Raw genomic sequence first — 17,550 nt, forward strand, 5'->3', positions numbered from 1 at the left:
TGGTCGCGGCACTTACGAGGATCTCTGGGGTGAGTCACCTACACACACCCCTCAAACAGACAGGACAGTTGCACACACATTCCGATAAGGCAGGAAACACATTCACATTTATGCAACACGTAAGGAGAAGCATTTAGGTTACGGGCTCACTGGCCTTAGCATAGGCGCTTGGATAGCATTTAGCTGTGGGGTTGTGTTAGCTCGTAACACCTCTGGACACCTTCATGGCTTAATGTACACACAAAATCTGCAATAGAATCAGAATTTTTTTTCTTCTGTTTAGGAAGAAGAAGAATAAGCTGTTATTTCTGCTTTTTTGGCTTTTGACGGTAAAGAAGAGGGAAAGAGCTTGCGCGAGAGGTCTCCCTCCCCCTCGGTCTCAGGAGGTGGGTTAGAGACAGGGGGCTTCGGGAGAAATCTTGCGCGAGAGGTCTCCCTCCCCCCCAGTCGAAGCCCGAGAATCACTTTTGGAAAACTTTCAATTAGTTGAGGTGAGATAAGCATATAATATTGAGTTAACACAACATTTTCATAGACCTGAAGTAAAACTCACTTAGAATTTTATGTTATCATGACTTTTTGTTTTTACAGTGTAGATGGGAAATTAATTCAGTATTTGAGTGTCTGTTAGTCAGAACAGAAAAGCTAATATTTTCTGCAGAAGTTTCATAAAGTTACCTAAATTATCCATATGAAAGGCACTGTAATGCCAGTTCAGAACATTAGAGGGAGCTCTTCCTTTCAATCATCTCATTACAAAATGGTCTTGTTTGTAGATTATTAAAGATCCATTTAAAATGTGCTGGTGTCTGAGTTCACTCTGAACTGAAATGATTTCAAAACAAAAACGCAGATGCTTTATGCAGTCTGGTTAACATGATTTAATGTAACAGGGTGACGTAACATGAACATACATTGATGCACACAAATCTAATTCTTTCATCTTATTTTAAGATCTCAGATAGGTTTAATACAAAAAGAGGATAACAAGTGCTTCTATTGATATAAATGACATGACAATGACTTGAATGTGAACTGAGATCAATTTCCACATATAAGGAACTAGTAGACACACATATTCTGGCAAGGCTCACTTGGCAAGGCAAGTGAGCTTGTTGTCCACTATCTACAGCTAAGTAATTGGCAGTGCGTATGTTTTATTGTATTTTCATGGTTGGATATTATTTTCATCAAGTTGCATAAAAAAATGTGAGTAATGTAAAACAAGTTGGCAGCAACGATGAAGCAGTATAGCAGAACGAACACGGCGGTCACTACAATCTGCAGCAACAACACAAGTCAGCGGCAGCATCACCTGGACTTGGTTCTTGTAGATTCCTAAAAGGGAAAGTAAAGTTGGATCCTTTTTCTTCAGCTATTTTCCAACTGTAATGAGTTAGTTTACATCAATCTTACCACCATCAAATGGCCGTTTTTTGCTCTATAGACCATGGACTCCTGACCACTCTTGAAATCCACAAACCCCTCTCTGCCGGGCTGGATGTCAAAACGCACGCTGCAATTTAACACACAAAACACTAAGTTACAACACAACCGTTATTATCTTTTAATTACATTAATTTACATTAATCTGTAAATTTGAGATTTTGTACCTGCCCTGGACCACTTTAATGCAGTTCTGCTTGTTGGCAATAACACTCATCTTGGTCAGGGCCTCAAACAGGTACTCACACTGCAGCACCAGATCCCCCTGTACGATAACATTGCGTCAGTCCTTTAGTTGTTCAATAAGTTATTATGTGGAAGGTAATGGCATGGTGATTCTACCAACTGAACCAACTCAGAAATGTATTGATTCATTAAATTAATGTTTTAGTTCTAATCTGGGTCCAGCTTAAAAGTCACATACTATATTATTTATGAACAAAGTCCTTATCCACTAGATCTTAGTGGTAGATGGAGGTTTGTCTGTTTTGTGATTTGTGGCTCCAAAACAAAATGTCACAAGAGGCACAATAGTCCAAATGCATATTCAGTATTGCTGCAGGACAGTACCACAGCAAATTTTACAAACCATGAACCAAAAATGAATGTCTCACATTTGGCTAAAGATCTCATCTCTTCTTTCCTGTTAACTCTTTAAGGTTTGTGCTCTACAATGTCCAAATGTATTTTTTGAAAGCTCCAGCGAGGAACTTTTGGTTTGTGATGATTTTGGCGCCCCCTGTGGACAAAGTAGTATGTCCTATCTCTTTGCTGATCTTGTTGTGTACATGTGTAGGTAGCATTTTCTGACAAAAAAATGTCCTCCCACTTTCTTTTTACAATCACTCATTGTGAAAATACGCAGTAATGTAATTTGTCTGACACCTACCCCGCAGCATCAGTTTTTCAGGCACTAAAAAACATCTTTAATAACTAGAGATATTTAATCTTCTTCCTGATTAACTTGTTTGCTGTTCTAAGGTCATACAGAGGCATTACTTGTGCTGCTAAAGCTGAACTATGAAGGTTCTCAGTGATCCAGGTCATGGTAAAATCGAGCTTGATCCAAAGGCAACTGAAATTCTGGTTTGTTCAGTTCAGTTCTGAGGAAGACTTTCGGAGGAGAGGTGAAACATCTTCAAGATCTTCAACCATGTCCAGTTGCCTTTGGGTCAAGCTTTGAAAAACTGAACTAGTTCTTTGAGTATACTATTGCTGAAACTTCGAGAACAACTTTTTTTTACTTTTTTAGTCCAGTTTGTGATTTAATGTGGTAACATGTTATCAAGCTATTAGTATTTTTTGTAATTTTTGAAAAGAGTGTTTAAGTGTCAGATATCCAATAGTCTGTTGATACCTTCTGCTTGATGTCGTCAAATGTGACATGAAGGATCAGGAAGTTGTCACTTAGGTTGCTGACAGACACACCTATAAGACATAGACAGATCTTCAGAATTGAAATTAAACATGTACTTAGAGGCAAGCTTGAAACTCTCCTTACGTGTATCTTGTCTAATTTGTTACCTTTCAGAGAGCTGTAATCAATCCGCTGCTTGATCTTGGCCTCCTCGACTAGGTAAGCCGCTTCCTGAGTGAAGATGAGCTGCCGCACACGAGGCCTGAACCCATTTCTGTCGTACTTCACCACTGGCACGCTGTACTGTGTGAGGAACGCACGCACAAGGTCAGAGTGGATTTAAAAAAAAACAGCAAAAATGCAAAAAGGAATCTAGTTTACCCTGATGTGCTCATGCCGAATCATCTGAAGTACTTTAATGCTTATGTCCTCTGGACCTTAAGGAAACAGGACAGCATTCAGAATCCATGACAGCGCTTAATAACACACAGGTACAAAAATACTGCAAGGAACACTAGTGCAAGCAAAAATTGTACTGTTCTGTTTTATTGTGTTTTAACTCTGTAAGGCAGATACTCTTACATAATTGTCTTAACATTTTAATTATATTAATCTGGCATCATTAGAGAACCTTCCAAAAATAATGGTTGTAAAAAAAGAAATAATACTTTTACCCCTGCAGGTTCAACCAAACTTGATACTCCTTCCTTTTCTATTTGACCCTTGCCGAATGCTTCTTTTTTATTTATGACATCTTCAACACTGTACTTATTTGATGTTTTTCTTGCTTTATTTTTTTTTAATCAAAATTTGAAACCAAAAAAACTCCTTAAAAACCCCCATATATGCCATTGGTTGGCAGTATGTATGTGCCATACAAAGGTCCAACAGGCATGCCTTCCCCCTCCCCCTGGAAGATTATCTGCACATTAAAAGTATATCTGGTAGTAATCATCAGGACTTTTCAGGAAAAAAGCTATCTTACTAAACATGTTGCAGTCTCAACAAATTGTGCATCAAATATGATTCCCTTGGTTATAAAGAGTTTAAACTGTAGTTCCTGTAAGTATCTTCAAAGAAAATAGTAAAACTCTGTATTCTCTTACCTATCCTGGTGTCCAGAAATGGTCTGCATACACTGAGAGGGTAGTTTTCTTTCCTTCCTTTGAACATGGAGCTTGTCTGTTCTTTCAGCAGTAACTGGGAAAAAAGAGTACATAATAATAAAGTTGTTCTTTTTCTGGGACTGAAGCATTGCCCAGAGACTTTCTTTACAAAGTCTAGTTATTTAAACTGGATAATGGATATGTTGTAAGTGCATGTTTTAAGGCTCCTTCATTCTGTGTTAAAGAGGGTTGACTGTACCTGTTGTTTCCTCTGTGCAGTGATTCCTCGTATGTACTTCTTCACCATTTGGCGAACATAGAGCTTCTTCAAAAGCTGGGAGGCCTAAAAAAAACACAACAAATGTTTGTTTTTTGTTGCTGTTTTTTGGATTTATTTTTGGGCTTTTTATGCATTTATTTTAGAGATAGGACAGTAGATAGAGTCAGCAACCAGAGAGAGAGAGAGAGTGGGGAATGACGTGTGGGAAAGTAGCTACAGGTGGGACCCAGCCCAGGCCACCCAGGCCATTGGCACCCCAACAACACCAGATGTTTGATGCTGGATATTATAACTACATCTGAAATAGTTGGTGTTAAAAAATGTATCACCTACCTCCTTCATTATAGGCGGAGGGGTGAGCCAACAGTCTTTCTCCAGGACTGTTTTGGGAAGGTTTTCCCTCAGCCGTATGAGGTAGTTCTGTCTCACATACGCCAGGTACTCACTGTTGTCATTACAGGAGGGCTCATTTCTGGTCATGAAACCTTTAATGAACCTGCAACAAATCAATAGACAGGAAACTCACAACAAAGACTTCATTTGACTGTGTCGCCATCAGTCAATAGATTTCATAGTGTTTACTTACTTCTGAATGACTTTGACAGCCCAAGCCCTCTTTTCCCGCTCCTTTCTAGCCATCAGCCCTCTCCAGCAGGTCTCAATCTTTGTGGCTGTTTGGATAGTACACATTAACCTAAAGTAAGATCTAAAAAATGACTAAAATTGTACCATTGTTTAGTCAAAATTGGTGAAAAAACACTCACCAGCCTCTTTCTGTTTCACAAAGTCTCCTTTCACCCTGTAACCTTTGTACTTGGCCTGAATCCTTGTTGCTGCATCAACCACAGTTAAAGTTCACTCTTATAAGTGTTATGATGCTTAATGTAGCAGTTAAGATTAATATGCAGTTCAACATCTCACCTAGCTTGTGTTTGCAAACCTGAAATGCATCTTCAGTTGCAAACAGAGTTCTTGGGTGCCGAATAAAGATTTTCGTCCTTGCCAGAAAGAGACAAACAGTGAGAAGTTTGTTATGCATTCAATATTAGCCAGCACCTATGAAAGACATGGTATGATAATCTGCCTACCTGCCCATCTTGTACTCATCAGATTTGTAGCCCAGGTGTTTGATAAGACAATGCACACCCTCTGCTGCTGTGCCTTTCCAGTTGGGCCAGGTGTCTGGACACAAGGGCTTGTACCTGAGCAAAGAGAAAACGAACCGATTTAAAGATGAAAAAATAGCAGGAATGTGTGTTGAAAAAAGTTACAACATGCAAGATAAAGAGTATGTGGACTTTGGATGAAAATAAAGCAATGGTAGAGTGCTTAGGGACCTCTGCAGAAAGATTTCATATTTGCGTCGGTATGCAAACCCTGCACGCCTGACCCTCAGGTGCTCCATCAGCCCCAGGTACTTCACCTGATGTCTTATCAATACGTCATCAAAGCGCCCTGCAAGTGACACAAAAGATTCATCTAGATAGTTTAGAGGTCAAAACTGGCTGGTCTCACTTATACTGTATGTGCTGGATAAAAGTAAGCACAACATACAGTAAACAGTGATAGCTTGTGTAGGCCTCAAAAGTAATTTAAGAAGTGGGGGATCTCTAGTTCACAAGGCCTCACCTGGTTGTTTAGCTTCATTGGGTTTGATGCAGCGGACGTACCAGGGCTCTTTGGATAGTAAGATCTCAGTCAAGCCCACCAGGCTGCTTTTAAACTGAGTCACCACCTGAGGAGTCACGGGAGAAGGGCAGTTAAAAGAAGACATGTAATCAGTGGGTCACTGGATGTTGTCTTCTGAATAATTTCTTACAGTTTCAGGCCTCCTCTTGCTGTCAGGTTCAGTAGAAGGAAAACAGTGTTTGATAACAGTGTTCTTGGACTGACGCATGACCTGAAGGAGAACAGAAGAACTATTCAGATTAAGGTATAATTATGTAATGCAAGAGTTTTTGCTCTATTTTGGCTCTTTTTACCATGCTTTTATTTTTATTTTTTTGTGTTTGTAGCAGTGAAGTATATGTGTTTAAGTATTTTGTTTATACAATGAATGAATCAAATTCATATGCATTCATTCTCAAGGAGTCACCGAGAAACAAAGTTACCTCTTTCCCATTCCGATACAAGAGATCATTGTTTTTGTCCAAGAACCCTAAAAGTTAAAAGAGGAGAAACTTTTAAAAAATGGGAAGATATGCTGTCTTTATATAATACAACTTTCTATTCTTCTTAAAAGTAATACAGTCGCTTAGTTCAGTATATTAGTCAGGTAGCCTGTGACAGGAGCATGCAGTGCTTATGAAAGAGCTTAGCAAAGATGCTATTAGTAGAAATATTGATAGGCTACAGTTTAGTTTTCTTGTATGACTTTAAAAAAATTAACAGTATAATACTTTTCCAAAGTTCTGGATTTTCCTTTGAGCATTTATTATGAGCTGAGAATGGAGGTGAGTCAAAATGTGTGGGATTTTTTTAGTGATACAGGCTCCATTTGGTAATGCTAGCAAACCATAAAATGATCCCTATGTAATCTCTTATTTATTTATTTGACTTTATTTGCTTTCCGCTACTTCCTCTACTGTTATACTTAATCGCAGTACTGCAGCCACTCTATATGGTTAGTTAAGGGAATCATAAAAGAAAAATAAATTTTTCATCATATATCAATTTGATCTCTTACCAACAACACAGTATGTAACTTCTCCAGCGTAGTGCAAGAGACGGAAGTCTCCTCTCTCCAGCGTTTTCCTCGTCTTTTGGTCTGCAAGCTTATGTCTGCAGGAGGGAGCGTTTTAGGATTACTGGTATTATGTGTTATGCCGCTTAAGTTGTTTGCCAGTGTTCATTAGCTTGTGTAAATAAAATGCATTTTCTGTCGAGCAAAACTGTAATGCTCACGTTACAAAATGAGGGTGACCGCCAATCTTATCCTCCATCTTCTCCAGAAGGGTGAGGTCTGTGGCTTCACCAGGACGTAAACATTCCTCATCCTGTGCCAGAGGAAAAGCATCAATAACTGAACCCCTCTTTGGTTTTGTACGAGAGTTTATTGTCTTTTATATATTCTCTTTACCAACAAAGAGATGATTCCTCTGTGTTTCTCCTCCACAAGATCACAGATTATCTTGTTGTTGAAGTATGGCACTGGTTCCCACTGTGAGGAGTGTAACACATTAGTAACACTGTGAAACACAAAGAATTAAGCAAAAAAGAATCTGATAAAAGCTTCTTTACCTCAATTCCTTCCATTTCGTACTCCTCCTGTTCTGACTTCAGGGTCAGCTGGATGAAAAGCTGCTGCAGCTTTTCGTTGCAGTAGTTGATACAAAACTGCTCAAAGCTAAAATAAATAATTGGCGCTGTTAGCTTCACAATCTTGATTTAATAGTTTTGCTGTTGGAGAATAAGCTCTTGTGTGAATGATCTCACCTGTTCACACTGAAGACTTCAAACCCATAGATGTCCAGCAGACCAATCACTGTTTTCCGAGAGGAATCCTACGGATAAGATACATTGAAATTATTTTCTTGTCTTTACCCTTTACCTTTATCAGAACTCTTTGATTAAACTTCAGCTCATGAGTTGGTGTTTATAAAAAAAACAATGAGGAGAAACTCAGCCAAAAACAAATCTGGTATTATAATTTGATGTTTCCAGTCTCACAAATAGTCCTACAGCAGCCTCAGGCGTACTAAAATCTTGTTTTCCCAATTGTATTCCTATTTTCTTTGACTGTAATGAGACAGAGTAGCTTTCATCTCACCATGTTAGCTAAAGATTCATTGATCTTGTTGACCAGCCAGTTGAAAGTGCGACCATAGATGGCTTTGGCAAGTGCATCCCTGGCATATACTGCATGGTCCACAGAGAAGGGACTAAACACCTTTAACATAAGAATAGTAACTATTAAACACAAACCATTTGACAATACTTTCTACTTTAAATCAAACAAAAAAGTCACCTCCTCTGATTTGGCTTCAATCTTCCTGTGGGTTAAACCATGTTGTAGCACCTGAGCAGGAATCCCTAATAACTGCACAACAAAAGCGGGAAAAAAAAAGAAAGTGTAACACCAAAATGTTTTCCTTGCCCAATCAGAGAGTCACACAGCGATGAATAAAATGTTTAAATTATCAACAGTTTGTTTCAGTCTCACTTTTGACACCCAGTGCATCTCCTGGTTGTTGTTGAGAGAAGCATATCCTCGATCATCTGCCGCAAACTTGATATTACCCAGGTGGAGCACACTAGCAATTATTCCAAAGAGGTTCTGTATACACAGAAATAAAGACTTCATGTAAGACAGGCCTAACTGTTCATACATAGCTTCAGATAGTTTTAATGTGTCAAGTTTCACTGTACAGCCTCACCTCAATATCAGTCTCACTGAACTCTATGACGGAGAGGGCTTTCCGCACCGTCTTCCAGTCACTTTTATCATTGATAGAGCTCACTTTGGGGCAACCACCCTGCAGGAAACAAAACAATGTCTGAGATTGTTGTTAAACCAGATAAATGACGTTTTGTTTTTTGTGTGTGTGTGTGTGTGTGTGTGTGTGTGGGGGGGGTCCGCAGACCTGCACTAGATAACTGTAGTTCTTGCAGTTCCTCTCCAGACCAAGCCAGCGAAGCAGATCTTCCTCTCCCCCCTCCACCATCTGATAGAAGATGTGGAAGTTTCTCTCTCCGTGATTCTGATGCACCACACGGGACTTCTCCAGGAGATAGCTCAGGATGTGCCCCCCAACTGCACCACCCTGCAGGGGGAAAGGTAAACTTTAAACCCTGGCTCTATTATCTTGAAATTGTAATTTCATTTAATTAAGTTTATTTACTCCACCTGATGGTCAAACTGGATGTCCATGTATTTCCCAAAGCGACTTGAGTTGTCATTCTTCAGGGTTTTGGCATTTCCAAAAGCCTGCAAGATATAAATATGTGTATAGTTATGATATTTTCCACTGAAAAAAAGTATTTCACGTCAGAAGCATCCATGTCACTGACCTCGAGCACTGGGTTGGACAGAAGAAGTCTGTCCCGGACGTTGTTTAGAAGTTTGGTACTTGGACAGCTGACGGCGTAGAATTGGAGGATTTTCTTGGAGGCCTCGGTCTTGCCGGCCCCGCTCTCCCCTGAGATCAGGATGAAGTGGTTGTTGAACTCAGACAGCATCGTGCGGAAGACGTTGTCTGCCAGAGCATATCTAAAAGGACAGTAATATGTTCAGTCAGCCCTTTTAGAAAATCCTGACTTCTTTTTGCCATCAGAACACTAAAGTAAACTTTTCTACCTCTTTTTCAAGCGCTACCTCTAAGTAAAATGAAGAAAGAAAGAGGGAGGATACATGACCTGAAAAAATGGTCCCACGGTCGAATACAAATGTTACAGGTCATGGTTGGCTCCTTAACATATACATGATACCATGATACCCTGCATCTATAATCTATAAACTCACATGTCATATTGTAATCCTGTCTTTTTGGCCTCTGGTGTTATGATTCAATGATAAAATTAAAAGCATCTCTCTACCAGAATGCTTATGCCAAACTGCTTACACACTCACAATGGCAATCCGAATTTTAAGCAAGAAAAATGGGTACAGTGTCACTTCTAAGTCACAAAATTAGCACTCTATGAAGTATGAATGGACTTTGTTTGCCAGGTTTTGCTTTACAACTAAAGTTTTGGAGATATTATAGCACAAGAGGAAGGGTGAAATTTGTTGCAATTCAACCTAAAGGGTTGCATAAATGTGCATTGCAGATTTGATGGAAGTCTATCCAGTTCTGGTGAAAATATTTCACATAGAATAAACTGAAATTAATAAACCTCATGTTGGGGATACAGCAAGAGTCAGGAGATAGACGGGTTAGTAGGATTCATTCATTGGAAACCATGAATATCTGCAGAAATCTAATAACAATCCCTCTAATTGTTGTAGTTATTTCAGTCTGAAGTGATGACGGTCTAAAAGAGATGATTTATCTAGAAAAGAAGGACCCAACTCTTAATGCTAACTGTGTGCCATGCAAAAGTATAATCAGTACAAAATAAATAAAACATCTTACATATGAGGTGGTAGCTCAAAGAAGTTTACACCCATGTAGGTGTCCATCTGCTTCTTGCTGTAGATATCTAATTCTTTATACGGGTTGACCGACACCAACAGAGTCCCGATGTAGGTCTGCAGAGAAACACAAAGAAAGGAAATAATGATCAGCAACCCCTTCACATTTGATGATACAGGAGATTTTCTAAGACATTATATCACAAAAAGAGTTGTCCATGTATCACTGTGCTGATTTGCTATTTTGTTCCTCTTATCAAACACAATAAGTTTGGATAATCGCTTTTCGCGACCTCACAGACATTGACGACCTTTAGATTGCTCAGTCTGCAAATGGAAAGAACAAGAGATGCTGTTTCAGCAACACACGAAGTCAGATTCAGCAGGAGTCAAAGCAGCATTGGGACCTTTTGGGGTCAAACGTTCTAGGGCATGCCGTTTAATCAGAGTAAGAGAAAGAGCTAGGTTGTCAGATATTATGTCACGCAGGAAGACTCACGTAAATGAGATTCTCGTGGAAGCGTTTCCTCAGGTTGTCCAGGAAGGCACTCTCACTTGTGTAGGCGTCGAGGAGAACAAAATCCTGGATACCCACGCGATCCCGAGCTGTCAGGGAGGCCTCCATGTTCCTCAGGATCTTGCTGCAGCGCTCGTCAAGGCTCTGTAACAGAAGCAAATCACAGCAGAACTAGTTAACATGAGAGACTATATATAAACACTGATGTTTGAACTTGAATTTATCTACAGATATCACATTATTTCCCAAGTTCCTATTCCTTCTTTCGTTGTGTGTATTTCCTGCCTTTTTCCAATGTGTCCTGTTTTCCTCAAAAGTTATCTGTATGCCACCACTCAAGAACACATACACCCACTATTGACAGTCATGTACAACTTGGGATATTTATTTCCCTCACATCCTGCCTGTTTTGTCTCTAAATCTGTGACCTCCAGTCTGAGCCATAAGTGGCCTTGGCTGCATCCTCAATGCTCATGATAAATCTAAATTGAGCTGCTGATATCTAATCCGCTTCTGTGTTCTGTAAAGAGCCATCAGTCTTGTTCATCGCGAGGGCAGAACGAACACAAAAGACTCCACCTACACTTGACGCTTCATGCATTCTTATTTAATACAAGATTAATCAATAACTGAGCCTAGGTTTTAATTAAGGGATGGAAAGGAGAATCAATTACAAGCCTTATATTATGTATAAACGCAGGATATGGTCTGCTGCTACGACTGAGGAAGCGCCAGATGAAATAATCCGCAAACACAATGCACTTTAATTATGGTGCCATGAAAGAGCCAGGCACTACTATGCTTCATCAGTTTGGCTCTCATCACTGCCAAGTTGACCCGTCAGTCACCACATCGGGGTAACCGACACTCACGGATCACGCTCCAGGAAAACGAGCTGCTGTTCTACTGACCCAGCTGGCATTTACAACAAAATGTAAAAAACTCATCTCCCAAAATCATCAAAATGTTCAATGGAGTTTTGCAGGAAAAAAGTGCTGAAAGTTACCTACCCTGAAGGTGCCTGATGTGTGTGTGTCTCTGTAACTTTTCTGGACTGAACATCTGGTTTTATTGAAGGGGAAATGACAGCAGTACGACAGGAAACACTGATAGATTACATTCTGTACTTCCTTCAATAGGAAACCATCAATAATGTAGCGAGTTTGCAGCAAAGGAAGCAAATCTTTGTCTAAATATGTAATTGTGAAGAGGGTGAGAGGGATAAGTTAGTGTTGTTCACTGACCACACCCAGCTGCTTGCCTGACTGTGTTTTCTCTTACTCTTTTTTAACATTAATTCAAATTTACACAACAATCCCTGTTTTAAAAAAATATATAAGGTTCACGACCAGATGCTATGCAATATATTTCTCACCAACGAATTTTATCTAAAACCAACTTAATGCGAACGTCTAAAGAACAATACTGCAATGTTGCTCATCATCATTACTCTGTACAATATACATTTTTAATGCTTGAATATTATTTAAAGCACAGCTGTTTTTACCGCCTCTTTAATATTGTGTTTCCATCAGTATTACACACGCAAAAGCTTTTCCTTCAGACTTTTATTGATAGCATAAATATATTAAAACAATACTGAGCCTTTTTAAACATGTATTTAGATGCTTAAGATTTACCTTAGGGGCTGGCCGAAGACAGCAACCTCAATAATATAGCAGTAAAAAACAGCTGTTTTTTGTAATTTCATGACAGAAGTGGTTCCAAACTTTCACAATGTCTGTATGGTCATTTTTATAAAGTGTGGCATTTGTTACTTGATCAATGGCCTTTGTGGAAAAAGCTTTTCATGTCTTCATCAAAAACAAAACACACTAAACTAAAAAAACAGGTGTTAGTAACTGTTTGAGAAGACTGGAGGCCTTGCATTGCATAATGCAGGACAGAGTGTCATTTAAAGAAAATTTTAGTTTGTGTTGATTTTGCTGCCCCCTCTGGACAAAACAGTTTGTCTAATATCTTTGCTGAACTTTTTATGTGGTCGTGTCTTCTGACCAAAAATAATCGAATTTTGCTGTCATTGTAAATGTTTGCAGTGAAAAATGCGAAAAAAAAAAAAGGTCTGTTTCTTCAGGTTGCTGGAAATTGTTTCGACTGACACCCACCCCTCTGTAGCAGTTTTAGCAATTATAAATAACCACAGAAAAATAATTGATCTTGTCCTGATGGTCTTGTTTGCCTTTGTAGATCTGATAGTCGAAAGGATGTTTAGGGTTTTTAAGCAAATATGTCAACATAGATAAACAGTCAGGTGTAAGGTAACTCCGACAAATCCCAAATGAAAAACTGCCATAAACATCAAATTTTGATGTTAGCGGAACAGGAAAGTCTATCTGACCATCACCTGAGAGGGGGCTCCATTGTCCCTGTCTATCCAGCATGGTGCTGGATCCTGTTACGCGGCCACAAAGTGGCAGTTAGGCTCCTGAAAGAGATAGCACTCCTCATGGGCCATTGACTGACACCACACACCGCCCGGGGCAACACAGGTTTAGGGGGCTGTAGGTGTGTAGAAACCTGACCATCACAGGCCTCCAACACACCGGTCCAGCACAGTACCTCTTCTGTTGCTAATGATTCACACAAGAATATAGAAATGTGTTGTATTGTTTGGCTGAATGTTTGTACTGCATATATGGTAAAGAAACTACTAAAGATGTGTTACTAATGTACAGTGTAAAACTTTTTTTTACACTTGCAGTCAGTAAAAGTTAAATAACTAGCACTCAAATATTGACGCTACTGGAAAATCACTGTTGTGAACATTTTAGCTAACAGTTTCTTATTTCTTTAGCCAGTATTTTACTGAGCAACACAACATTAGTTCTATCTTGAGTCTGTTTTTAGCCATCTTGCAGTCCATGTTTTCTTTTTGTGAGTACTTTGTTGTTGTCTTAGAAGTCCTGAGGGAAATATTAAGCGGTTAAATGCTACAGTTGGCACGAGTTGAGCTTTTTCATTGCAGCTACAAAATCAAGGTTAATTAGTGCTGAGGCAAAACAATGAAGCTGAAAAACCAAAACAACAAGCTGAAGAATCTTAAATGCTGCAAAAAGCTGAGGGAAAGTGAAACCTTAGTCAAACGATTCCCCTTTCACACTTAGCTACCCCTGTTACATTACACGTCATCATTTTATCAATATCAAAACATTGCTCCATTACATTATGGGAGAGGTTGTAGCATTTCTGAGTGCAGTGCCCCCTGAGATCGTCCTCCAATGTAAGAAAGACCGTAAAGCAGACATTTAGGCAGACCTATCATCCATGTCTGGAAAGTGAATAATTTGGGCCACAGAGTAGTAGAAAGTCTAAACCAGTCTAAATCAAAAAATGGCTTCTAAATAGGATAACACAACTGCAGCAAAGACACACAATCCATGATCATGTAGTTACCTCCTTCATTTCCAAAGCCTGGTGCATCATGATGTAACCAGTCTGATATGATGAATCCAAAATAGTTTTTAGTCCTCAGGTTTAGTAGTCGGACAGACACGGCATGTGATAGGGGTTTAGTTTCTGATGAGTCCCCCCATAGTGGAGCCTCTGTTGGTCAGTACAGATAATCTACTTTCAGCACTGTCTCGTCTGCTGCTTAGGTATGCATCTGTCCTAGATTCATATACTGGTTCGGAGCAGGCCTGGTACCAGGGCCAGAGACAGTGAGGCTGAGTCTGAGGAGGAGAAGGAGGAGGAGCGTGACCATCCTGCTTACTGCTGAGCTGGTGTCCCTACATTGTAGGTAATGAGACGGTAATGAGCTACCTGGCTCAGGAAACACAGGGCTGCTTAAACATTCATGGAGCCCAGGCAGCAAATGTTCATTCGGCGCTTCGCCTGAGTGTTGAACAGATGTGTTTAAGAAGTGTGTGTGTGTGTGTGTGTGTGTGTGTGTGTGTGTGTGTGTGTGTGTGTGTGTGTGTGTGTGTGTGTGTGTGTGTGTGTGTGTGTGTAGATATGTAATACAAGGATGAAGTAATTCTATCTTCCCAGAGACCCGTCCTCACCCTCCTGCAACAAAATTACAGCACAGGTATTGGATTACTGATCTTTGATTAGACAGATATATTTCAAGCTAATTAACTGCTCAGTAGAACCACAATCGATGGAACCAAAGATAAAAAACAATATTCAAATTATATGTTGTATTATTGAAAAGTTATTTTCCAGTTATTGTTACCAAATCAGCATGACTGCCAGAAAGTAATCTTACATTTTTGCTTCATTTAAAATACTCAAAGTGAGCAGAGTTGTTGGTAAGGAGAAGAGATAAAGGCAAAGTTCCCCCTATTCACCAAATCTATCTAATACATTTGAACCAATTTAACATGGACATCCTAAGAATCATTGCACTGTGGTCATTTTATTTATAGCTTTCTTGTGGCTCAGTAGGCTCATTTGTAACAGGCCTACGGGCAGCGTAACGTTGCCCTCTCATTCCGCCTCATTACTTTTTAATATCGTACTTCCTGTAAGCATCAACAAAGACGTCTTACGTTTCCTTTGCCTATAGATTGGCCGAAACAAGCTATGACATAAGAGAGCATGCAGGGAAAAATTTACATAATGTAATCCATTATGCAATGACTGAGGAATTCCTAGCATCTACTCACTCTTTCAATACATTGAGTAGCCCTCCACTGCTCTACCATAAACATATGACTAAACACAAACACACACATACACTAAATACTAATGCAATAGCGGAGCATGATACCTATAAATACAATCAACTCCTGTGTGTTAGACAGGTAGCTGACAGGATGTTTTTTTCTGGTCTTGGAAAAAAGAGGTCATATGAGGTCATATGTCCACAAGGGGCGCCAAAGTTAGACACAAACCAAAAGTTCTAGTAGGAGCTATAACCGGATGGCAAGTATTTCAGGAATTCAAAACCAAGCCAAACAAATGAGCACAAACCAGCTTTGTCAATCATGTGCCTATCTGATGTCTGAGCTAGAGATACAAAAGATTACAATAGCTTTTATTGTGAGCAGAAACATGAAGACATTAGCCTAGCATTTGGTATACATTAGTGTCCAGTGTATTAATGCCTATCATATCAGTGTGTATAAAAATACTCAGATTATATATTTCTTTCTTCTTCGTTTTTCTTTAAACAAAAACAATGTAGAGCGTTTTCAAATGGTTTTAACTGTCAAATTGCAGTATCATAGGTATTTGGTAGAACTGACACAAGTTAGTATTTTTTTAAACTTGCAGGCACCTAGCCCTAAGAATAATGCACAAGTTCCTCAAGTTTCACATTAGTTTCATGCACAAGCTCCCTCCTGCTATACAGTTAGTAGGGTACCTTAGTAGTAGGGCTGGGCAATATGGACCAAAACTCATATTTGGATATTGTTTAGCTGAATGGTGATACTCGATATGTCTTTTATTAACAGTGAAAACTTGTGAAAAATAAACTACCTGTTTGTGAATTTAAAAAAAAAATATCATAAAATAAAGATGTTCCTTAAATACAATAAAAAAGAGAGAGAGGAGGAGCATGGTTAAGAGGGACAGTCAGTCATCATCATCATCATCAGTGAGATGAGAAAAACGTGAACTGGTAGCTCTATGACGTTATTTTAATGCAACATAAACTATATCGATATTAACGATATTGTCTTCCCCTATATCTTGTTTGAAAATATATTGATATATCTTAAAAATACAATATATTTCCCAGCCCTACTTAGTAGAAAAACACATTTGATTCTTCTGACCACTCACCGTAACGTTAGAACTGCCACAAACAAGAATACACACCTAAAAATCTCAACATCTCCATAAGACCTCCCTATGACCTTTTACCATCTCGCATATAAAGATTTGAGGACAGGTGGGACCCTCAACGTATTCTAGATTAACCACTTCTTACAAAGAATATTCACTGGCCCAGTGGGTCTCAAACCACTAAACTTTTAACTTATCCTTTATTTATGTGAGCAAACAGATTGCTGTCAACGGGTCACGACAAGGCCAAAATGAGCTGTGAGGATATCTGTTTCAGGAGTGGAGCATCCAGTGAAAACATCACACTATAATTAAAGCACCACAAAACAATCTGACACTAAATAACTGCAAGCAGGATCTGTCATTCATATGTGAAAATAAAGAATCAACCTTTAAGGATACTTATAGTTAGTCAATCTGCTTTGAAGATATCAAATCTTACCTCTGAGTTCATGTTTAAAAAGCTCTGCCGGTGTTCTCTGTTGTTCCTGTACCAGCAGCTGATGAGGATGTGAGGACAGAGAGATGTGATGTGTATTCAACCCTGTATTTCACCTGTATTTATGGCTGTCTCATAATAAAGCAGCCTCAGCATGTCCTCATAGTGTCCTACTTTTATTTTCAGGTTGGCCTTATTCATTCGCTGGGATGAAAAGGACAGAGAGCTTTCAAAAGTCACAGACTAACACCTGATTTAATAACCTATTAATCTTATTTCAAATATTTGTTTAATTTGCAATATTTACTTTGAGCTCACTTGGGACATTTTCTCACTGGAGCCTAAACACTAAAACCAGCTTCAGGATATAAATGTTGTTTGAGGATAATCAAAGAAATATGGAGGATAATGCCGTAAAAGTAAAGTAAAAAAAAAAGTGCTCTGGAAAGGATAATCACATAATATGATTTTTGCGATGGTGAACATAAACCAGCCTCACCGGATACACAACCAACCATCAAGAAAACAGAAGACTACAGCACAGCCTGCTGTTGGCGACACCACATGGCAGTCAG

At 39.2% G+C, this 17,550-nt stretch overlaps 1 protein-coding gene across 3 annotated transcripts; it reads right to left on the minus strand.

The window, feature by feature from the left end:
• Positions 1-866: 866 nt before the first annotated feature.
• Positions 867-17,460, minus strand: myo1hb (myosin IHb). 3 transcript variants are annotated; one of them, XM_065965954.1, is made up of 32 exons: positions 16,979-17,460; positions 10,762-10,923; positions 10,264-10,379; positions 9,200-9,398; positions 9,036-9,116; positions 8,773-8,952; positions 8,566-8,664; positions 8,352-8,465; positions 8,157-8,228; positions 7,959-8,078; positions 7,625-7,692; positions 7,430-7,535; positions 7,269-7,349; positions 7,094-7,185; positions 6,876-6,970; positions 6,301-6,347; positions 6,009-6,089; positions 5,819-5,924; positions 5,527-5,644; positions 5,278-5,391; positions 5,111-5,187; positions 4,954-5,022; positions 4,776-4,860; positions 4,523-4,685; positions 4,169-4,252; positions 3,910-4,003; positions 3,185-3,240; positions 2,971-3,106; positions 2,804-2,874; positions 1,614-1,711; positions 1,417-1,516; positions 867-1,338 (listed from the first exon to the last, which is right to left on the minus strand). In XM_065965954.1, exons 1-32 carry the CDS (start codon positions 16,988-16,990, stop codon positions 1,312-1,314), a joined length of 3,123 nt encoding a protein of 1,040 aa, XP_065822026.1. In that variant the 5' UTR covers positions 16,991-17,460; the 3' UTR covers positions 867-1,311. The 3 variants fall into 3 exon arrangements, with proteins under 3 accessions (XP_065822026.1, XP_065822025.1, XP_065822027.1); XM_065965953.1 differs by lacking the exon at positions 16,979-17,460 and adding an exon at positions 14,194-15,081; XM_065965955.1 differs by lacking the exon at positions 16,979-17,460 and adding an exon at positions 11,790-11,808.
• Between the last annotated feature and the right edge of the window lie 90 nt (positions 17,461-17,550).

The sequence above is a fragment of the Labrus bergylta genome, chromosome 17, assembly GCF_963930695.1.
Source record: "Labrus bergylta chromosome 17, fLabBer1.1, whole genome shotgun sequence".
NCBI lineage: Eukaryota > Metazoa > Chordata > Actinopteri > Labriformes > Labridae > Labrus > Labrus bergylta.